Here is a 24,122-nt window from a genome sequence, read left to right on the forward strand (position 1 = left end):
AAATCAGGAGGGCACAAGGGCAACCCCGAGACAAGAAAAGCCAGCAGTCTGCAAGGCCTCTGAGCAGCACTGGGAACCCTGACAGAGAGTGGGAGTGGGTGCTGGCAAGCCCAGAGCCCCCGAGGGAGCAGAAAAGGGCATCCTTCCTGTTCCAGCCCGTGTTCCCCTGCAGGCCCCCGAGGGAGCAGAAAAGGGCATCCTTCCTGTTCCAGCCCGCGTTCCCCTGCAGACCTACTAAGCAAGCTACAGACAGGGGGGCTTCAGACTTGACCACTCCAGAGCTGTCAGAAGAAAATCACTTTATCTGCTGCTTAAAACAGATGAGACTCCCTGGGAACGGAGAATACTACCCCCTCTTTGGGGAACCCCCGATGGGGAGGGGCCCTGCTTCTCCTTCTGGCAAACTGCGCCTGCGCCGCCCCCACCCCACCCCACGCCAGTCCCAGGCACATGTGTTTATTCTTGAATGGATGCGCTTCTGCTTACTGAGAAAGGAAACAAGAGTGTCAAAGACTTGGCCCCTCTCCACAAAGGAACTCCGAGTTTATAAAGGATTTTGCTTACATTCAAACAGACACAAATGAAAAAGGAAATTTCAGGGGGAAAAAAAAGCTTTAAAGTAATGAGAGAGGAGAATGGGACTGGAGAGATGGGTTAGCTGTTGAGAGCACTTGCTGATCTTGCAGAGGGCAAGGGTTTGGTTCCCAGCACTCACAGAGCACCTCATAACCATTTCTATCAGTTTTGGGGGGTTCTGATGCCCTCTTCTGGCCTCTGCAGGTACTGCATGCTCATACACACGGGCAAAACACTCATACACATAAAATAAAAACAAATAGGGGCTGGAGAGATGACTCAGAGGTTAAGAGCACTGGCTGCTCTTCCAGAGGTCCTGAGTTCAATTCCCAGCAACCACATGGTGGCTCACAACCATCTATAATGGGATCTGGTATCCTTTTCTGGTGTGCAGGTGTACATGCAGACAGAATACTATATATATAAGAAGTAAATAAGTCTTAAAAAATAAATCTTTAAAATGCATATTTATAAACAAGAGAAGCCTATCAGATACATTTTTAAGAACTCCTCATTTAAAATATACTAGAAGCTCAGCATGGCGTTTCACGCCTCTAGTCTCAGCACTTGAGAGGCTGAGGCAGGAGGATTACTGAGAGTTCTAAGCCAGCCAGCCTTGGCTACACAATGAGTTCTAAGCCAGCCTGGAGTGTAATGTAAGACCTTATCTCAAAAACACAAAAACAACCCCCCAAAACAGCAACAACAAAAACCTAAACAAACAAAACCAAACTCCGTGTTATCAGCTGGTATAGAACAGAGCAGAAGGAGCCATGAGAATCAGGCCCTATCGCCTGAGCAGTAAGCCGAAGGCAGCAGGAACAGCAAATGAACGGAGAAGATTATCCAGCTACAGTAAGTGGGAAAGTGTGCTGAGCCCCTGATGAGTTAAAAGGCAGCCACGAGAAAGACCAGACCGGGGTGCAAACAGAATCAAGCCTTCATCAGCCTGCTGCTTGAGGGGTAGGAAAGCAATGCTCTAAACCTGGAGGCCATGAAAGAAAACCACAGACGTGACAGGCTTGACTATATAACCATTCAAAGCTTTGAGTGCAGAAATAAAAAACAACAACAGAACAAAACAGAAAAATACCCAACTCAGAAGGGAAACAAGAGCCAGGGAAAAATGCCCTCAGCCAGGATAGGACAACATAACAAAAGACTGTTATTTTTTTTTTTAACAGAGTTTGCACAAGATGAAAATGCCAATAGATAAACTGCAAAATCCATGAGTAAAAATACAGTAAATAAATGATCTATGAGGAGAATTGTTCAGCCTGGCTGGAAATCTGAAGTAATAGAATGAGGTGCTGTTCTTTGCCTGTAAAATTAGCTCACACTAAATACAATCACAAACCCCGGTGCTGGCGAGATCTTTGTGGTAGCGAGTTTTGGTACAGCCCCACTGAGCAGCAATTTGGAAGCACATATCGTGAGTGACAAAAATATTCATACCTACTGACGCAGTGATATCGCTTCTGGGAAACCGCAGAGAAAATAATTGAGAATACGAAAAAAAGGGGCCTTCAATATAATGATCATAATCCTAGCATTATCTTCAGTAATGAAAAACTGGAAGCAATCCAAGGCCCTGTGAGGCTGGGGGGGAGCGAGCCGTTCACAGCCTCTGACTACCGGAAGAGCAGAGCCAGGTATAGAGTGCTCAAAAAATTATCATCTGGTGGAGACTGCCTCCAGGTCTAAAGCTTTCTAATATTTCTCCTTTATTATACTAAAAACCACATACACTTGTAAGCTTAGAAAAATACTGTTTTAATTTTTTGCTATTATTGTGTCTGTGTGTGCGTGTAGGGGTCAGAGGGTGGCCTACAGAGTCAGTTCCCACCATCCACTTTCATGTGGGCACCAGGGATCAAACTCAGGACATGGGGCAAGCATCTTTACACCTGCTAAGCCATCTCAGTAGCCCCAAAAGATGTTTTTAAAAAAATCTATGGTCTCATCAGAGATGAGCACTAATCACTTAAGCTTTCTATATGTATATATGTACTCATCACATTTTTAAAAAATGAAATGATGCTGTATATCTCATTCATAACCACCTCTGAAATTAATAATATGGTGTCAATACTTCCAAGCATTTATAAGCTCTTCTACTAAATTACCTTAATTGCTACACAATCTTATCCTGGCTATTTAATCAATTTCCCTTTTTTGCATTTTTTTATTAAGAAATAGTTTTTATTCATTTTACATACTGATCACAGATCTCCCTCTCTTCCCTCCTCCCGCTTCCCCAGACTTCCTCCCCCCCCATTCCCTCCTACAAGAAGGTAAGGCCTCTCATGGGGAATCAGCTGAGCCTGGCACACTCAGCTGAGGCAGGTCCAAGCCCCTCCCCCTGCCTCAAGGCTGTGCAAGGTGTCCCACCATAGGTAGTGGGCTCCAGAAAGCCAGCTCATGCACCAAGGATGGATCCTGATCCTACTGCCAGGGGCCCCTTAAGCGGATCAAGCTACATAACTTTCTCACTTATGCAGATTGACTAGTTCAGTCCCATGAAGGCTCCATAGCTGTTGGTCTAAAGTTCATGAGTTCCCACTAGTTTGGTTTGGTTGTCTCTGTAGGTTTCCCCATCGTGATCTTGATGCCCCTTGCTCACAGAATCCCTCTTCTCTCTCTTCGACTGGACTCCTGGAGCTCGGCCTGGTGCTTGGCCGAGGATCTCTGCATCAGCTTCCATCAGTTACTGGATGAAGGCTCTATGATGACAGGGTAGTCACCAATCTGATTACTGGGTTAACCCAGTTCAGGCACCCTCTCCACTATTGCTAGTGGTCTAAGCTGGGGTCATCCTTGTGGATTCCTAGGAACTTCCCTAGCACACAGTTTCTCCCTATCCTCATGATGTCTCCCTTTATCATGGTATCTCTTTCATTGCTCTCCCACTCCGTCCAGTTCCAGCTCGACCATCTTGTTCCCTTATGTTCTCATCCTCCATCCCCTATCCTCTATTTCTCCCCCGTCACTCCCAGTTTGTTCATGGAGATCTCATCCATTTCTCCTTTCCAGGGCAATCCATGTGTCCTTTTTTTTTTTTTTTTTTTTTTTTTTTTTTTTCTTAATATAGGGTCTCACTATGTAGCTCTGACTAGCCTGGAACTCACAGAGATTTGCCTGCCTCTCCCTCCCAAGTGCTGGGATTAAAGACATACATCAGTGTGTCCAGTTAATCAGTTTCCTTATGTTGAATTTTTTGTTGCTGTTGTTGGATTTTTCAGTTTGTTTGTCTGTTTCTTTCTCTGATCCTGCAAGGAAATCCTCGCAGAAGCTGCATCTTACCACCAATATTTCCTTACAGCTTCCTATAGTGAAACTCATGGATCGAAAGATATTCAAAGCAGAGTTTTCTGCAACATATTGCCAAATACACATTTTGTTTTGTTTTTTTAAATTCTGAGGTCATTTTCTAAAGTTGTAATAATTTTAATAAAAATTATCATCATTTATGAAAAATGAGACCATTACCAATTGATCTTATGTGTCCCTGCTTTGGGGTGGGGTCACTCTGGAAGACCTGAACCCTATTGCTTGCCTATTAAAAACTGAGAATTTTCTTTTCTATTAGCTTAACAGAATCTCATAGTTGTCTGGATCAGTGAAGAGGAATGAGAGCCGTCTGGGATGATCATGGCAACCTACTTTATTAATTTATTTCATTTTGGTGGGGTGAGCTGAGGACCCAGGGCTGACAGGGGAGCCAAAGATGATCTCTGTCCCAGCGTTTCTCAGGAAAGTGCTGGCCCCACCTCTAACATCCCCCCACCCCCAGCCTGTCTGCTTTCTCCCCTGAATGCAGATGTGATGAGTACAGCTTGAGAAGACTCACAGGAGGCAGCCAACTCTCAGACCCGACAGTGTGGAACCAGGGTGTCTCAGTCACGGTTCTGTTGATGTGAGGAAACGCCACAGCTAAGGCCACTCTTAGGAAAGGAAGCATTTACTTGGGTCCTCCTTTACAATAGATCCCGAATCTGATCCATGTTGACACTTCACTGTTTTTCTGGTCCAGGCCACTGCCGTGTGCGACCTGGGTTTGTTCTATAGCCTCCTAAAGGGTCACACTTCCATTCCTGCCTCCTCTACAATCTCTTCAATGCAACAGCCATAGGCAGGCAAGATGATGTACACCTGTAATCCTAGCACTCAGAAGGTAGAGGCAGGGGGCTGACAAATTTGAGGCCAGCCCAGGCTACACAGTGAAACCTGTCTCAAAAATACATACATACATACATACATACATACATACATACACACACATTCATTGTCTTAGTCACTGTTACATTGCTGTGAAGAGACACCAGGACCAAGGTAACTCTTAAAAAGGAAGCATTTAATCGGGGATGGCTTACGGTTTCAGAGGGTTAGTACATTATCATCATGGTGGAAGCATGGTGACAGGCATGGTACCAGAGTAGTAGCTGAGAGCCACATCCTGATCCATAGGCAGAGAGAGGCAGAGAGGCAGAGAGACAGAGAGAGAGAGAGAGAGAGATAGACAGACAGACAGACAGACAGACAGAGAAAGACAGAGGGAGAGACAGAGAGAGAGAGAGGGAGAGATAGACAGAGAGACAAAGAGAGAGGGAGAAAGAGAAAGATAGAGAGATAGAGAAAGAGGGAGGGAGAGGGAGAGAGAGAGACAGACAGACAGAGAAAGACAGAGGGAGACAGAGAGAGAGAGAGGGAGAGATAGACAGAGAGACAAAGAGAGAGGGAGAAAGAGAAAGACAGAGAGACAGAGAAAGAGAGAGGGAGGGGAGAGAGAGAGAGAGAGAGAGAGAGAGAGAGAGAGAGAGAGAGAGAGAGAGAGAGAGATATGCTGGGCCTGGTATGAGTTTGAAACCTCCAAGCCCACTCCCAGTGACATACTTCTCCCAATAAGGCCACACCTCCTAATCCTTCTAATCCTTCTCAAATAGCGCCACGCTGTGATGAGTAAGTGTTCAAATATATCAGCCTATGGGGGCCATTCTTATTCAAACCAACCACACAGTGCTAGCAACAGCCTGTCTCAGGACTTCTCTTTACATAGTAAGAATAATCCTATACTTTTAAGCACTGCGATTATTTTTTTTCTGTTACTTGTAGCCAAAAGCACTCTAATTAAAACATATTAGAAGAATGCCTCACAGCCCCCCAGGTAGGGAACTGGCCTTTAGATGAGATGCCCAGGAGACAGGAGGCTGGGTCATACTCTTAGGACTATACTGAATTAATAAAGGGAAGAACGTAAGGGGACATGTGGGCAAGAGATGATTTTCATTTAGAATTTGCATTGCATTTATTTACTGTGTATACACATGCACCATGACAAGCATGTGGCAGTCAGAGAACAGCTTGCAGGAGTCATTTCTCTCCTGTCACCATGTGGGCTCCAGGGGTTGAACTCGGGTCATTAGACTTGGTGGCAGACGCCTATATCAACCCGAGACATCTCACTGGGCCCCTGCCCTAGATTCATGTTTCTTGCTGAGGTTAAAATACTCTGACAACTTACGGGCGAAAAGGCTCATTTTAGCTCACAATTCCATGCTCTATCCTACCGCTGTGGGGCAGTCACAGCATCAGGAACTCTCCACAGTCAACAGCAGAGAGAAACAGACACATGCTCACGTGCTTGCTTGTGCTCAGCTCAGCTTCCCTACTCTTACACCGTGGAGATCCTCCTGCCTAGGGAATGGTGTTGCCCACAGTGGACTGGGTCTTTCCACATCGATGAACTTGATTAAGACAATCCCCTATAGACACACCCACAGGCCAACCGAACATAGGCAATCCCTCATTGAGACCTTTCTCAGGTGACTCTCCTCTGTGTCAAGCTGACACTTAAGATAATCACCACACCCCAGATTAAATTATGGAAGCCAAAGGCAAAGGCCACATGGGTATGTGGGTTGAGATGTATCCACCATAGAGTAGTGAAGATTCTACTCTGGGCTATTCGCTCTGATGAGTAAGCGTTCAAATATATCAGCCTATGGGGGCCATTCTTATTCAAACCAACCACATGTTTCCTCTGTCTGCAATAAATGAGAAGGAAGTGGGCATGTGAGGTCAGATGCCGGAAGACCAAATGTTAATGACCGTCTCTGCCTCCCTGGTTCTACCTCCTTTGGTCTCTTTCCATGACCTTATCTTAGCAGAGAATGCACGCTCCGTTCCAACATTCCTCAGTGGGCTGAAGTATCGTGTCTTTTCCAGTGGACGCACGGCCCCCAATTCCAAGCCAGGAATATACAACTTTTATTATTTTTGGAAAGCCTGTCTAAAGAGCAGAAAGTGTCTGCGTGATACTTCCTGGGAGGTGGCTGTCGAGCGGTCCTTCTAAACGAAAGCTAAGCACAAGGCATCTATTTTCTTTCTGGGGGCTGGAGAGAGAAAAGTACATTTAAAGCGTTCTTAAGTGAAAATGTCCAAACTGGTGTTTCATTGTCCAGCCCACAACGTCTGATTACTGATCCCCCTGTAGATCTGTGGGTGGCTGCGCTGAGAAGTCAGGGATATTCAGTCACAGCTGTCCCCCAGCACACAGGCCTCAGGAACCCCTCAGGCCCAGGCTCCCTCTGTGCCAGCTAACTGCCACTTGTCAAGGCTGCTAGCCTCTGTTCATGGCAATTTATCGGTGTGTGGTTAATCGTTCCCTTCAAAGAGAAGGGAAACGCTGATGTGAAATATTTTGGACAAAGGACATACTTGAGGGCTTGTTTCAGAAATCTCTGTGATGATGGCAGGTCACAGTCACAGAGCAGAGATGCCAGTGTTGCCAGAGTGACTCAGGAAGACTGGACACTCCTCCTTAATAACAGGACATTTTCTTCGTCTGGGAGGAACTGGAAGTAGCAGGGATCAAGGTCTTTTCAGTTCTCCAAGGCAGGAAGAACTGAACTTTCACACTCTGTCCTACTTTTGTTTGGAGTTTTCCTTTTGATTCCTTTTCACGGATGTTTTCCCTTTGTCTGTCTTCACTGCCTGGTTTCCTCTACAGAATGAAAGAGAGTGGACCGGGAAGCTATGAGTGGTTCTTTCAGGCTATTCTGGGCTCCAGGGAACTTCTGGCCCTAGATAGAAGCAGAAGCCTGTGCTGAGATGTCCCAGACACCACCAGATGCTTGTCCAGCAGCCTGAGGCCTGCGGGTATGAAGAAGGTGTGGGGATGAGTGCTGGGTGATGGGGGGGGCTCCCTGGTATCTCCTCTCCCTACCAGGCAGGGCTGGGAAGCACACAAAGCCATGCTCCACTTCAGACAGAGGTCTCCATTACACTGCACCTGCTCCCGCCCCATTTCAGAAGAGGACACTGTCAGCATCCATCCATCATCATCCCAGAGTCTTGGCCTCTCTCATCTGTCTGACAAAGACCTGTCAATTTTTAAAAGTTCTTTAAAATTCTCCATCTCTTCCTCAAACCTTTATCGGCTCTACCCTGAACTGAATCGGACTTGCTTCTAAGAAAGGGGATGAAAAAAAAAAAAAAAAGAATATCTGAGATGCAAATCTGATCACTCCACTTTTGGGTTAGAATCCTCCTAAGGTCACAAGATAAGATCCGGAAGTCCCAGCACGCCCGACAAGACCACTCGAAGCTGGCTTCTAGCAGTCACATCAGAGAAGACTGGGTGAGGTGTCTGCAGCTCCCCTTGGGGCGCACATCAGTGCCAGTGCTGAAGCTGCTTCCTGCCATTGGGACGACAGTGGGGCACCCCTGGGGTCTGGACTCAGATCTACACTGGACCCTGGAAAATGGTCACGGTCAGAGGTGTATGGGAAGGGAAGAAACAGAGTTGGACAATTTTGTCCCTAACTAGTGACAAAAAGACTTGGGAACTAGCAATGTTCCTGGGCTCAAGTACAACCAGAGAGCTAAAAACAGTCATATGCCACATGACTGCCACGTAGAAATCCCCAACCTTCAGAAGACAATCTTTCAAGCTACACAGCAGCCAGGGCTCTGTGGATGCCCAGGTACAACCTCTTAGGATCAAAAGACCTATGGATAAACTGGCCATGGTGCCAGAAGACACATTCCTGCTCTCCATGGTCACAGACTATGACCTCTGACCCCACAGAGCATCCAGCAGCAGTGAGCATCGTGGAGCACAGTGAACAGTGCTCCGCGGAGAAGCTGGCCACACGGCGCCCTTTCTCCAGAGTAGTACTTCACTAGGGATCATACTTCTGAGACGAGATGGCCACGCTTCTGCCAACCCTGCTCCTCACACCTCCATCTAGTGCCTTATGGACCACATCCTGCTGCTGCAGGCCTGGGGAGTCTGTGGAGACTGCTGCTTCTTAAATGCAGAGAAGCAAGGGTCTGCTGGCCAGAGGACCCTCAGGTCCCTGGAACGCTTTATCCAGCAGAGCAGCAGGCTGGCACTGTACCTGTCCCTACTACAGCATCCGCCCTGCGGAGTCACAGTCCACAGGTCCAGCATAGCGGGGTGGGGCGGAGAAGGAGAGTCCCATCCAGACAGCCAAAGCCCTGGTAACTTAGTCACTCTTTTCGTTGCTGTGGACAAAGGGATCTTTGGGAGGAAGGGATCACAGCTTAAAAAAGGGTGTGTGCGGATCATTGTGGCTAAGAAGGCATGGCGGTGGGAGGTACAAGCTGGCTACCCCGAAAGTGGACAGGAAGTGAGGCCAACCTATAAAATCTCAAAGCTGGCTCTTAGTGATGCACTTCCTCCATCGAGGCCCCACATCCTGAAGATTCCACAACCTTCCCAAACAGCATGACCTGGGGGGACATTTCCCATCCTAACTATACCTGACCTCAACTCCTCTGCGTCTCGCCCTGTGTGTCTGGACTCTGTGATCTGGAGATTTTTCGGCCCCAGGAAATGGTAAGTGGCCTAGTGGGTGCCCAAAGAGCAACCGGGCCTGTCGAGCTTCTCTGGCTTCCAAGGGAACAGCATTTGCTGGAGATGAACTTCCTTTCCTCCACAGAGTGCTCGGTTTTCAAGGAGTCTGCTGTTTGAGAGAGGGCATCTCCTCACCCCCAGCGCCACAGCGGGCAGCTAATGGAGGAGAGGGCATCCAACCACTCCCAGTTCTGCCGGGAGGAGCACTTACCTTCGTGAGCTGCTGCTCTGAGGAGAATCCCAAACCGAACACTGTGTTGGCTCTGCTGTCCGCCCACTGCCCGAACTTCTGGGAGGTTTTGGTGAACGTCATGTTCGGGGTGATGGTGCTGTTTATGATCACCTGCGAGGAGACACCCAGGAGGATCGAGTGTTAACTCTGAACCAGACCTTTTCTCCCGACAAACCCCGGGGCTACAGGGACTTCCTCTATCATGCTGTATTTGCTCCTGGGCTGTTCTTACCAGGGCAGACACAACCACGCGAAAGGGCAGTTTCAGACACTTGATTTCACATTACCAAAAGGGAAGCATCTCTCCTAAGAGAAGAATGGCTTCCCCAACTGATGTTTTATTGCCCTACAGATACCGAGTATCAAACTGCCCTTAAAGGCTAGTCATGTGTGCATTCCCAGAAGAACTGCCCTCCCCCCACCACACCCACCTCCCGACTGAAATCACAGGCATGCTAACATCCAGCCAAAACAGTTAGCACTTCCTCCAGCAGCATCCTTTGCTTCCCAGGGGGAAAGAGAAGATTCTGATCAGGAGAGTAGGTAGAGGGCTAACTAATAAATAGACTAGTCATACTGGTGTGAGCAGGGAGATTGTAAGGGATGGCGCAGGAGCCTGGTGCTGGCCGTTACCACCCCTTGACCTCAAATGAAAAATGAAGTGGAGGCCTGCGAGAAAGGGTCAGATGGAGCACGTGTTTTCTTTCTTTCTTTTGGTTTTTTGAGACAGAGTTTCTCTGTGTAGTTTTGGAGCCTATCCTGGAACTCGCTCTGTAGACCAGGCTGGCCTCGAACTCACAGAGATCCGCCTGCCTCTGCGTCCTGAGTGCTGGGATTAAAGGCGTGCGCCACCACCACTCCCACCCTTACCCCCCCCCAATGTGTTTTCTAATTTTGTATTTCTGGTTAACAGAATTGTTGCCTTGAAGTAAATGTCCAATGTTTTGAACGAATGAAAGAAAGAAAGAAAGAAAGGAAGGAAGGAAGGAAGGAAGGAAGGAAGGAAGGAAGGAAGGAAGGAAGGAAGGAAGGAAGGAAAAAACATGTTCCAGATGGCCCCTGGTCAGTCACATACACATCCTTAGGGGCTCCTTGAATGCCAGTAGGTGAAGGCTGACAGAGTGTAGCATACAGATCTCAGACTTTCCCCTCACAGGCTTTCCCTGAGTTAGCCACACTGCACTATTTCTTTAAATGAAACAATGTCTAATATATTTTTCATAAGGTATTTTATCTAATCTTATCTTTAGAGAAGGGGAAAATGGGACTCAACAAAGTCAAATGGCTTGTTCAAGGTCATAAACCAGCAAGTGGTTAAAAGGGTGTGGATGATGAATGCATGGCTCTCAAAGCAGTGGTTAATGTGAATGTATGGCTCTCAAAGCAGTGGTTAACTGATTCCGAGAGCAAGACCTATTCATCCTGCTTGGGGATCAGTTCCGCTTCTTTGACCTATGAACTCATCAACTTTGGGAACTTCTCAGCCACTCTCTTCACAGATGGCTTCTGTGTGTCTTTTCTCCTCCCTCTCTCTCTGTAACTCCGGTTACACATATGCTCGACCTTATGAGTGTGCTGAGCATGTCTTACATTGACCAGTTACACCCCCTTCTCATCGTGGCCCTCTCTGGTTTAATGTGGGCATTTTCTAAAGATCGACTTTTTATTTTTAATTATGTGTATGTGTTTGGGGAGAGGGTATGTCTATTGAGTGCCTGTGGAAGTCAAAGGTGCTGGATACCCTGAAGCTGGAGAAATACCACCCAACATGCATGCTGGCCATTGAAAACAGGTCCGGAGGAAGAGCATTATGTGTTCTTAACCACTAAGCCATCTCTCCAGGCCCCAGTCTGGGCATTTTTTGATAGATCTGCTTTCTATTTCACTGATCTTGGTGGTTGATATGGTCTATCTGTAGTTAAATCTACCACTCAGTACCTTGTGTGTGTGGGATGCGCTTGCTATGTAGCTCAGACTACCCTTGAATTCACCATCTACCAGCTTCAGCCTCCCCAGTTCTGGGTCTCACCACCATTCCTGCCCTCATTGAGTTATTTTTAAAATCTAGCATATTTGATATTTTAAAAATATATTCCAAGACCAGGCATGGTAGAGCAAACCTTCAATTCCAGCATTTGGGAGGCAAATAAAGGAAGATCTCTGTGAGCTAGAGGCTAGCCTCATCTACAAAGTGAATTCCAGGCCAGTTAGGGTCTACTTTGTGAGACCAGGTCTCAATCAAAATCAATCAATATTCTAAATCCCTGAGGATATTCTTCCCTTTGCCTGTTTTATTCATTTCCTCTCTATTTCCTCAACATATTAATGTATTTGTTTTAAAGTCCTTGATGCATACGCTGATGCCTGGACCATCTCTGAAGCTTACATTATCTGATTTCCCCTCCTGACTCAAGGCATATGGTCCCACCTTTCTGCAGGTCTAGTCATTTTTTTTTTTAAATCTCATGCTGAAATATGCAAGGACTCCATAGAATGTGACCATCTGCCAGAGGGAGCTCCCATCTTCTCTGCTGGGTGAATTAGGCAGACAGGAAATCCCTTCATCCCAGGGCAGTACTGGGTCAGGCTGGGTTTCAGTTCCCATGAGATTCAGTCTACCTTTGGTTCCCTCCTGGACTTAGGGCAGGCTCTTTAAGGAGTTCAAAAGAGAGATGGGCATCTTCATCTCCTCTGCCCTCAAGGACTGTGGAGTCAGTACTCTGGGAGACGTTTCCAGCTTGCTTTTGTAGCCTATGAAATCCACATATCTTCCCAACTTGGCTGGCCTCTCATATTGGCTTCAGACTTGCTCTGTAGCTGAGCATGACCTTAAACTCCTAATGCCCCTGCCTCTACCTACCAAGTGCCCACCCAAACAGCAAATTGTGAGGGGGAAATTGGTCATGTGTTTGGGGTTACTCAAGTCTCCCCTTCTGTCATTTAAGTCACGTGATCATCAAGATCTCCACTGGTTTCTCTACCAGAAGTAGCCTTTCTGCAGGACCCAGCTCTGCGTACAGTCTTGAGCTGTCCCTGGTCAGTAAGTGCCCAGGTGACAGGGTGTGTAGGAGCCCGGTGTCCCAGTGTCCATTCCATACTCTCTGGGACTTCCATGTTTTTGTGTATTGTAAACCCTTGGCAGGAACTTGGTTTCTATACACTCTAAATTAAGAAAAATGTCTTGGGTGGGGGAGAGGGAGTCGGCCATTTTGAAGTTCCTCAGTCTTTAGTTTCCTATCTTTGGCCACTGCTAAGTGTTGATTCCCGTCCCCCCAGCAGTATCTCTGCCAGAGCCAAGCCCCAGCTTTCAGCCTGTATCTAGAACTGGCAAATGTTGACAGGAGAGAGGCTGCCCAGCTTGCCTCTGAGTGGTCCCATCTCTCTAGAATCTTGATCTCTGGAGTCATCATTCTGTAGCTCTTTGATGCCCTTAAATCACATTTATGGGGATAGGGATGTAGCTCAGTGCTTACGTCACACATTCAATTCCCCAATATTGCCCCCGCCCCAAGTCATATTTTTCCACTTGTTATCAGAGAGAACACTAGCTCAGGAGAAGCTATATACCCCACCTACACGCAAAGTGATGAATCAGGACCAACCCAGACACACATTTCACTCTGTGCTTGGACGTTATTCTCCAGTGTTTATGGGAAGCATGCAATCTCTCACAAGTTTGCTTTCATGTCCTTTAAGCGAAACTGGGCTGGGGCATGCCAGCCTAGCTTGTTGGTAGGGTTTAAGCTCAGCTACTCTCCAAGCCCAGTAACATCCCTGTATTCATTCAAAGCAGGACCTCCAGACCACTCGCCACCTGCTCATCTCTTCCTCTTCCATCCGTAGCACGTGATGGAAAGCAGAGAGAGCAAGAAGCAGTTGGACCACAGCACATAACCCACAGACTCATCCTGTCTCCTTCCTTTCTGTCTCCCAAACAAAGGGTCCATCTACTCAGTCAGAATCAAGCTTTCTCCTGTCTCCAGGGGTCCTGTGTCTTTGTCTGTAACTCCAGAACATTCCTCCTATCCATACAATTCTGCAGTGTACTCCCCTCCACAGGTAACACAAAATTTGTTTGTCCTTGGGACACGAGATGCTGGCCTTGCAGAACTCAGGAGGATTTTGCAGAGGGAGCTGCAGCATCTGCTTCATTCCTCATTAAAAGGTCTGCTCAGTAGTTGCCGCTCCCTGTCATCAGCATGAGGGTGCCAGGGCCCTTATCTACAAGCTGGAGGCGAGCCAAGAGGGGAAAAAGTGAAAGCCACACTTCCCACACTGCCCTTGTAATTCCTCACACTGGCTCCCTGCAGGCTCCACAGTGCCTTAGCTGGTTCTTAACAGTTTACCCAAGGTTCTAGGATTTCCTAGATCCAGAAGGAAGGAAGAGAGGGGAGGAGAGAAAAGAAACAGGGCAAGGGAGGCCATCGTTGAGGAATACAGCATCGTTTTACTGTGCCTTAACTAGCCGAGGTAGTCAGTCTGAGCAATGGCACAGCCAGCGTAGTAAGTCCAGATGTATGTAAGGGAGACAGCTGGCTGGGTGCCCTCCCAGAAAACCCAGAACTTTGACCACAAGAGTAGCAAGAATGACACCCCGGGAAGCATGCTGTCAAAAGATCCCCAGCCTTGGATTCTTCCTTCTCTTGCTGCTGACATGGGAACAGCCCCTGGCTACACCTGCCTTGTCCACCAAGACTGAGTCCTTCAGACAGGCTGGGCAGCAGCTGCTAAGGCCTGCTCCTTCTGGATCTGTCCCTCCCAGGCTCTGTCTGTTCCTTCCGGCTAAATGTGTTTGCACCTGAATGGCTTGGGTTTCTCCTTTGAAAAGCAATGTTTCTGTTTTTTGAAAAAGCACCTTGCTGTAGCCTAGGCTGGCCTTGAACTCGAGAACCTCCTGACTTAGCTTCCCAAGTGCTGGAATGTAGGCATGCACCTCTAAAGCAGCTGAAAAGACCTTTTTTTTTTTTTTTTGTAAGATTCATTTATGTATGTATGTATGTATGTATATATGTACTTTATGTATATGAGTGTGCTCTGTCTTCAAGCATTCCAGAAGAAGGAATTTGATCCCATTAAAGATGGTTGTGAGGGGAACTGAACTCAGGACCTCTGGAAGAGCAGTCAAGTGCTCTTAACTACTGAGCCATCTCTCCAGCCCCCTGAAAAGACCTTTTAACCTGCTGTAGGTCTACTATGGTGAGTGCCCTGGGCAGCTGGGTAGGCAGGAGGGACAGCCTGAGGTTCAGGACGAAGAGATGGGAACTTAGGGACTGAGGGCAGCTTAGTTCTGGGCACGTGAATGATCTGCTCCTGGGAGACTAGAGACAATGAGCTAGGGTAGGTTGACGGGCAGAACTTATCAGCTCCATTTTTCTAGCAATGTGGAAATATATGACCAACACATTCAAAGTAAGTCAGATACTATCCAGGGTTTGGGCAGAGGTATGGAGCAATGGAGCTGCTGGAGGTAAGCAAAACTATTAAAACAAACAACTCCACTTCTGAGCATGTGCCTATGAGAAGCCTCTGCATAGCGTATGGGAAACGTGCAGGAATGCTCACAGCAGCAGGGTTTGCAGAAGCAGCATCCACCACCAGCAGGGTGTATAGTAAACTGTAGCATATTCATAATGAAATACTATCTAGTAGGAAAATTAACCAAGGCTGTGGGCATTAGCATAGGTGAGTCACAAAAACACAGTATTAATTTTAAAAAAGGATATCATTGAACACACATGGGATGTCTATTTGTATAGAAGTCAAAACAGATAAAATAAATAACATACTATTTAAGTCAAGGGTAAACACACTATAATCCTCAGGCCAAAGCCAACAGACAGTCTGGTTTTTAAATAGAGTTTTACTGGATTACAGCTGACCATTTACATATATATACTCTAGGAGTCTATGAGCATTTTCTTGCCACAAAGGAAAAACAGAAAAGTGGCAAGGGGTCATAGGAGAAATTACTCTCTGGCTTGTTGAGCTTACCAACTTCTGGTTTATGAACACACACACACACACACACACACACACACACACACACACACACACACACACACGAATGGCAAAACTACCAAGGGAATGCTTGCTACAGTTTCAGGAGAGGAAAATCTCTTAATGGATGGATGGAGGACTGTGTAATTAGGGAGAGGCCCACACATACTTCTGGACTATGGTTAGAAATCATACTTCATTTTTATTTATCTTATTTTTAAAGTGCTGGGTTTGAAACACAGAGCACTGGGCATGCAGTTAAGAGCTACATGACAACCTCTACATTTTGATCTTTCCCCAGCTAGTGATACCCAGCATGTTCCTCTGCTGCACAGCGACGTAGTCACCACGGTGAAGACCAGCACTGGGCAGCACCTGTTTGGCTCAGCTGGGGGCACTCAGCAGTTAGGGTGTTCAATGCAGTGTGAGCTGGGGCACTCAGTAGTTAGTGTGTTCAGTGCAGTGTGAGCTGGGGGCACTCAGTAGTTAGTGTGTCCAATGCAGTGTGAGCTGGGGCACTAGTAGTTAGTGTGTCCAATGCAGTGTGAGCTGGGGCACTCAGTAGTTAGTGTGTTCAGTGCAGTGTGAGCTGGGGGCACTCAGCAGTTAGGGTGTTCAATGCAGTGTGAGCTGGGGCACTCAGTAGTTAGTGTGCTCAATGCAGTGTGAGCTGGGGCACTCAGTAGTTAGTGTGCTCAATGCAGTGTGAGCTGGGGCACTCAGTAGTTAGTGTGTTCAATGCAGTGTGAGCTGGGGCACTCAGTAGGTAGTGTGTTCAATGCAGTGTGAGCAGGGACATTCAGTAGGTAGTGTGTTCAATGCAGTGTGAGCAGGGACATTCAGTAGGTTAGTTCAATGCAGTGTTTTGCTGTGTAGTTTTCAATTTGTCTTGAGTTTTCTCAGTTATATACTAGGGCCTCTGTACTAAAGCACATACTTCAACTGAGGAGGAGATGCACAAGGGTTCACTTTAGCATTAATACTTTAAAAATAACTGTTACCCAAGCCTGTAACAGAGTTGTTTGCGAGGCTCATCTTCAAGGTGAGAAGAGGACGTACCCCGAGACACTGGCAAGTCACACTGAGGACAGAGGAGGGGGCTGGACTTATGGAGTCTAATATTAAGAGTAGAGTTGGGGTCCGAGCAGACTGTGGGGCAAGCGAGGAAGGGTCACAGAAGTGGTGGTGGTGGTGGTGGGGTATCGTACGGACGAAGGGAACAAGGGGCCTGAGGCAGGAAACCGTCCTCAGGAAGCACTGAGGAAGAGCAGGTGTCAGACCCAAAGACAGAGGCAGAGACGCACTGGAGGAAGAACGGAGTGGGGTGCGGGAGAGCCGACAGAGCAGGGAAGAACCGTGCCTCCTGGGCACAAGGGAGAGAAGACTTGGGGAGAGCCCAGAGCCCAGTGGGGTCTACTCTGTAAAGCACCCCAGGCACAGACTTTAAGGTGGGAGGCCAGCTCCTCCATACCCCTCCCCATGGAACTGTGTCCTGATAAAAGATCCAGTCCCTGCAGGTCACTGGAGCCAAGTTTTCTTAGGATGCCCCAAACCCAGGGACAAGGTCTTGGAAGAAGGCCAGCCGGGAAGAGGATGTTACCAAGCTCGGGAATCGGAGGCTGGAAGAGCTTAGTTTTCCATGAGAAGCCACAAGGTACTGCAGTCAAAAAGTGGGCTGCCCGCTCGCTCCCAGTGTGGATTAGCAAGATGCTCCCCTCCCCACCCCTTGTCTTCTTCATGCCTGAGAGGTGGAAGGAAAGAATCTGACATTCACAGAAAACCTACTGTGTGGTAGGAACATTCCAGAAACTCAATCCCTTAACAGAGGGGCTTGGCATTTCTTTTCAAGAGGAAACGACAATGGTGGATGGAAGATGGGAACTATATTCTTATTCTACTTTAAAAAAATTACATCTATTTGTGTGTGTGAGAGAGAGAGGGGGGGGGAGGGGGAGAACATGCATGCTACTGTGCATTTATGGAGGTCAGAGGGCAACTTTTGGGAGATGGTTCTTGCCTTCCATCATGTGGGTCTCAGGGACCAAAGCCAAAGCCAGGCTTTGAAGATTGGCAGCAAGCCCCTGCTGAGCGCCATCCCCCTGGCTCCTGATGGTGTTTTTGAAAGCAACTTTACATTCCTAGAATACCCTAAGCATCCTAGGGTTTCATCTGTTTCTACCCTTTTAACTATCATCATCAGGCATAACGTTTGGGGCAGTGAGCACCGCTAAATATTTGTAGAACAGACGACCTCTCAGGTCTCTGCTAATGTGGATTTTTCTGTAATCCTATAAATAACCAGGAGCCAAGGGCAGGAGAGTCAGCCAGAGCCCCCGGGAGAAGCACCTGCGCCAGGCAAGCCCTGCCCACAGGCACAGGCAGCTTCTCAGAAGGATGGCAGTGATTAACTTGGTCCACAAAGGGTGCCAAAAGCACAATGAAATCGAGGCTGCAATGCTCAGTTAACAAATGCTCTGCAAATGGAGCGTCTTCGTGACGGAGTTGGCCATTCTGTGCAAAGCTCACCGCCAGTCACGTGGCTGTTGTGATAGCCAGGGCTCACGGCGGTGGGCTAAGAAGCTGGGAATTAGGCTCTGTACGTCTGTGGCCCCCATCTGCCCATCATCTGTGAGCAGGGTGAACCTTCCCTGGCTCACCCTTGGCAGTGGCTGTGGCCCTGCTCACTCTCCTTCTGTGCCCACAGCACACCTGCATGGCATGTGGAGAGGGGTAGCCAGGCCTGACCTCCGCACAGCTTACTCCCCCATCATCTTACTCTCCATCTTGTCTACGGGGCTACCCACTCCGGCTTGGCTCTGAGACAAGAAAGCAAGCCAGGCATACCTCTCCCCAAGCCCATCTGCAAGGAACTCCGTATCCAGGCAGTTCCACATAGATATGGAATCCATATCACCCTCCCAGGGCTTGGGAAATGCTGAGGTATTTCCTGAACACAGCAGGGTTCTCACCACGACTTTAGACTAAGCTGGAAGGGACACATGCCACCCTGTCTTAATGTCTTAATGTTTCAAGAAAAATAAGGAACAGGGTGGAATTAGATCATCCTATAATAAGCAGCCCGTTTGCTCTCAGGGAGGTGAGGCCCTCTGTGCACCTCAGGGAAGAGACACTTGTAATGCCTGGGACGGGATGCTTAGCTGCTGGTTCCATGGTTCCAGCACTTCCCTCCAGGACAGCCTGCGCTCTTCCAGCAGCTGGGTTTATACAGCTATTGCATCCGGTGTGGCCTTAGCTCAAAATGACCTTCGAGTCCCTTTCCATCCCAGCGACTTGTGACTAAAGTACACCTACTCCATCCAAGAGGGACAAGACAAGTGTGCTTTCCCATAAGCAATACTGTGGGGCATTTACCCACCCCACAGTTTTACCCCCACATTTACCCCCACAGTTCCCCAGAGTTTTCTTGAGTGCGATCAGCAGGAAATATTAGATAGAAGGATTTATAGCAGAGAATATCATGGAGATAAACAGATAGAAAATAAAGGATAGCCTCGAGAGGGCCTGGAACCTATTCCAACGGGCCCCAACTGTCTCTGGCCCAGGGTTTTTATAGAGACACCAAGGGGTGGAGCAAAAGACCTCCTCCCCCAGCACAGCCAAGTGCAGACCATCTCAGACACCTGCACTCAGGCCCGTGGTCCTGATCATCCTCTATTTGGACCTGCTGGGTAAAGCCACAAGGAACCCGAGAATGGGCTCCCACACAATACCCCGTGCTCTGGGAGGCACAGTTGGCCTACACATGCCAAGCAGAAGCTTGAGACCATGAGTTTGATATGTCCAGGCCAACAAAGAGGAGCAGGACCACGGCCTGCCTTGGGTAATCGAGGTATGGCCCACGAGCTGAGACAGGGTTCCCAATTCAGATCAGCATCTACAATCAAAGGTCTTGAACAAAACAGAGCCATTCTCGCGTGGAGTGGCAAGGTAGCCACACGTCCCCGGGGCTGGTGTGCGTCCATGCTCGAGTGCTCGGCCCACAAGAAGGTAGCTGGACCGTGAATGGATGGCTTGCGGGAGGCAAAGGCCTACGTGAACACAGAACCACAGTGGCTGGTCAGAAACAGAAACAAGCCGTTCTGCTTGCACAGAGATGTTGAGGGAGTCGACAGGCCAGAGCCAAGAAGTGGAGGCCGGGTGTCAGCACAGGCGCCTAGCAATCAGCTCAGCATACTACGTTTATCGCAGCCACAGGAAGGAAGACGAGAAATTTAGAGTATTCAGTCAGAGCAGGAGCTGGGACTTGAGACTTCCAGACTCAGATTGGGCAAAGAAGGGTGAGCCGGGTGGTAATAGCTATTATAGCTACTATGGTCTGAGGCCCTATCTCCATCCCCCACCTAACTACAGAAGCTGGAAGCAGGTTCACTTAGATGTTGCCTGTCCGTCTCTCTCTCTCTCTCTCTCTTTTTTTTTTTTTGGTTTTTCGAGACAGGGTTTCTCTGTGTAGCTTTGCGCCTTTCCTGGAACTCGCTCTGTAGACCAGGCTGGCCTCGAACTCACAGAGATCCACCTGGCTCTGCCTCCCGAGTGCTGGGATTAAAGGCGTGCGCCACCACCGCCCGGCTTGCCTGTCCATCTTACTTGCTGCTGGGTCAAGGGAGGGTCCAGCAGGACTGTGGTAGTGTTGAAACCACATCTAGTACTACTGAGCCAAGACATGCCCCCGCCCCCAGCTCGTGGCTCCAAGGGGTGGTGACCCAGTGACTAAGTCTAACCCATCCCCGCATTCCCTGGCTTTCCGCTCCCTTTGCCACACGAGGCTCTGCCCCAGTTCTCTGCGCTGCAGTGGTCAAGCTGGCACTCTAGGTGGACTTCAAGAACACAAGGTGACCAGGGACATGGCGGGGAGGTAGCCGGAGAAGCTCTGGCTTAGTCTCTGAATTTCAGTGTTGCTCACAGTCTACATTTCCAATTCCCATTCCCTAAGCGCCGCTCTAAGTCAGTGAACAGCCTACACGCGGCCTGAGTTACCTCCACTACACAATTATCACACAGATCACCTTCCCGTACCCATCTGACTCCTCAGAGCCATTTCAGCTGGCCTGGACTCCACCACACTGCCACCGCTTGCAGGGACTGCAGAGGCATAATGATACAGTGGCTGACAGTTTGACAAATTACTGAAAGCCTCGCTAATGACCAACGCACTTGCTCTAAGGATTGCTGTTTTAGCTATAGCTAAGCCCAATGCATCCTTGGGCAGCTCAGCAGACAAGAGTGCAAACCCATCTGGGGACGGCAGTTGTACTGACAGAATCTACAGATGAAAGGCAGCAGGTCAGCTCAGTTCTCCACGCCCGTCAGAACGCCCTGGAAAGAGCCCAAGCGATTCCAGCTCAGAAGCACAGAGACGTGGTCATTACAACTGCAGCCCCACTGTGCCTCCCAGAAGTAAAAATGAAGTCAAATACAGCACTTTCAAATCAAGGCGCCTTTCAGATGGGCCACCATTACATGTCCAGCATCGTCAGACTTCCTTGCTACTGACCACCCCTTATGATGTCCCTCATGGTCTATCTCAGCTGCGTCTCATAAGACGCTCATCAGACCAACCGCTGTTCCCTGGAATGAGAGGGGCCACACAGTCCCTGCCTGAAAAAAAATCTCAGGAAATGCTTCTCTGCTTGCCAGAGTAAACCTTGTGCCACACCAACAAGCCAGGAGCTGTTGGTGTAGGGACTGGACACCAGCACCAGCTCACCCTACCACCCCAGAGTGTACCTCACTACCTGTACTTAGACCTCAGCTACAAAAAAAACAAGGACATTTGGGGTCCTTTGCTGAGGGGGGGGGTGTTGTGGAAACTGGAAGGGAAAGACAGGACCATGAGACCCCTCACCTTCATCTCTAGACATCGTGATGCTGAAAGCCCAAAGGAGACACTGAGAGGACCCCGGGGCCTGCATCAGATGTGGAGGCCCTGTGGGTCTGGTGTCTTACCTGGGGGACCTTCTAATGGAGACACTACTGCTCAGCTCTCAACTCTTCACTTCCTGCTGTCTAGGAAAGCTGACCTGGGGGCAGAATCCACGAGGGACCACAGGTAGGAGGTGAGGAGCCCCAGCCAAAGTAGTGCTGTGAGGCTGCCGACAGCAGACGGGTGTGTTTGTCTTACTTTGTGGTTGTTGTTGTTTCTTTGTTTGTTTGTGGGTTTTTGTTTGTTTGTTTGAGACAGGGTTTCTCTGTGCAGCCCTGGCTGTCCTGGAACTCACTCTGCAGACCAGGCTGACCTCGAACTCAAAGATTCTCCTCCCTCTGCCTCCTGAGTGCTGGGATTAAAGGCGTGTGCCACCACTGCCTGGCAGGAGCTACAGTTTAAAAAAACAATCAGAAGACAAGCTCTGGTTTTTATTCCAAATACTAGGAAATAAAAATAGAGAGATGGTCTAGATGGTAAATGGGTTTCATCTCCAAACACACTGGATTTCAGGTGACACAGAAAAATTACCAGCAGGGTGGACAGGACTACAGACAGACAGACTATAGTGAAGAGGAGTTGTTTAAGTTTAAAGACATGGTTGTACTGTTGCTGGCATCCCTTCCTCCTCTTTCCACAAATAATGTGGCAAAAATACAGATAGGAAAGCAAAATAATGAGATACCAGGAATAAAAAGTACTGTATAAAGTACTAAGTCAAATATGGTGGTACATGCCTGTAATGCCAGTATGCAGGAGACAGAGACTGGAGGATTGCCTCTAGTTCACATCTATCCTGGACTATGTAACAACATCCTGCTCTTAAAAAAAAAGAAAAGAAAAAAGAAATACTCCCAAATTATTTAATAAAAATTGATTCCCATGTCTAACAATACCAGAACCAGATTAGAGGAAACATTCATTGATTACAAGGGTGTAATAAACTAGCATCCTCATACAGGCCAAAGAACCCTTTGGAAAGTGCTCTGGCCATATGCATCCAGGCCCATAAAGTGTTAATAGCATGACCTATAATATTACCTGTGAGAATCTACCCTGAGGAAATATTCAAAAGGAAGCAATAGGTATGTAATGAACAACCGAGGATATTCACTACATGGGAATGCTTAATATCTGTAATAGCAAGAAATTGAAGACACCGTAAAGAAATTAAGATCATTATAGGCCCTTCATGTAATCACTGCATAGGCATTAAAATGTTAATTATGAAGACAGTGAGGTAACAGGGAAATCTGTTTTGCTCTCATTTGTCCTGATTTTAGGTGGGAAAGGAAGAGTAAGATATGTGATTATGCAGACATTATGGTAAGCTCTGTGATAAGAGGGTAGGGTTGGGGACACAGCTTTTCCCTTCATCTTTCAAATACACCATATTGCTTTGGAATAAAAATAAGGGAGGATGTCAGACGGTCTGTCAGGGCAGTACCTTGGCTCCGTCAACACTGATGATTCGATAGCTGTTCCTGGTGACATCGTAGAAATAGGAAACAGTGACGGCCTGCTTGCTCGCGGGCACCCAGTTCTTCTTGGTGCTGGGGTCAATCTGGAAGACGTGCGCTCGGGTGGTGAAGATGGGCTGTTCTCTGCAACAGGACAGATGTGTGTGTGTGAATTAATGGAACCTGACCGAATGTATAATTCATGATTTCTAGGCCACCCACTGTCTCATACGATTTTAAATAGCTTTTCGGCAAAGATACATATGCATGAGAACAATTAAAATGAGGAGGAGGAGGAGGAAGAGAGAGATACCCAGCGAGGAGTTTCCGCAACCCACACTCCATTTGACTGCAGCTACCTCGAGCGGCTGGGCAACTGGCCTAATGAGCAGTGTGCTTAAAATGAAACTCTTTGTTGAGAGCTTTTACATCCCTGTCAAGGGTCCTATTTTTTGTTTGTTTGTTTGTTTCTCTGACACCCTATTGGTATTTCTGAGGCCGAGGGGGCACTTTGGAACTAATTCATTTTAGAAAATTTTTAACAAATTTATTTTGGGAGATTCTGGGTCAGCTTTAGGATTTTGCAACCCATTTGAAGCTTAATATTTCATCTGAGTGTTTCTCAAATCTGAGGGAGTGTTTTGAAGGACTGAATTATTTTACATCCTTGGAAGAAGTGCCAGTTTGCTTTCGAAACCAGTAAGGACTTTACTGGTTGGGGCCTCCGCGTTCTGTGTGGCTCTCCCTTTAGTTTTATGCTTTATCAGACCCTCTCCTCTCCAGTTTGACACGAAACTGTTATCTTTGTCGTCCCACAAGCCTGTGATCGTTTCCCGTGACTGCTAAAAAATAACTAACCAAGCTAACATGTTATCTATATTTTTCCTGTTTAGTAAAGAATTAATCAGGCCCTGAAAACAGGCACTCGTAACTAAGACAGATTTTAAAACTGTAACAGAATTCACTACACAGTCATACTTTGAAGTACCTACTTAACCACGTCACAAATGAATGAAACAGACTCATCACAAAATC

General features: G+C 47.8%; 1 protein-coding gene across 2 annotated transcripts in view; it reads right to left on the bottom strand.

Moving 5' to 3' along the window:
• Homer2 (homer scaffold protein 2) overlaps window positions 1-24,122 on the bottom strand; it is a 97,606-nt gene that overhangs the window by 17,470 nt on the left and 56,014 nt on the right. For both annotated transcript variants that reach the window (XM_076546156.1, XM_076546161.1), the window contains exons 2-3: window positions 23,075-23,231; window positions 9,669-9,800 (exon numbers count right to left, since the gene is read on the bottom strand). In XM_076546156.1, coding sequence (XP_076402271.1) covers window positions 9,669-9,800; window positions 23,075-23,231 — 289 coding nt within the window. The remainder of the gene's footprint in view (window positions 1-9,668; window positions 9,801-23,074; window positions 23,232-24,122) is intronic.

This window comes from Peromyscus maniculatus, chromosome 1 (assembly GCF_049852395.1).
Source record: "Peromyscus maniculatus bairdii isolate BWxNUB_F1_BW_parent chromosome 1, HU_Pman_BW_mat_3.1, whole genome shotgun sequence".
Classification (NCBI taxonomy): domain Eukaryota; kingdom Metazoa; phylum Chordata; class Mammalia; order Rodentia; family Cricetidae; genus Peromyscus; species Peromyscus maniculatus.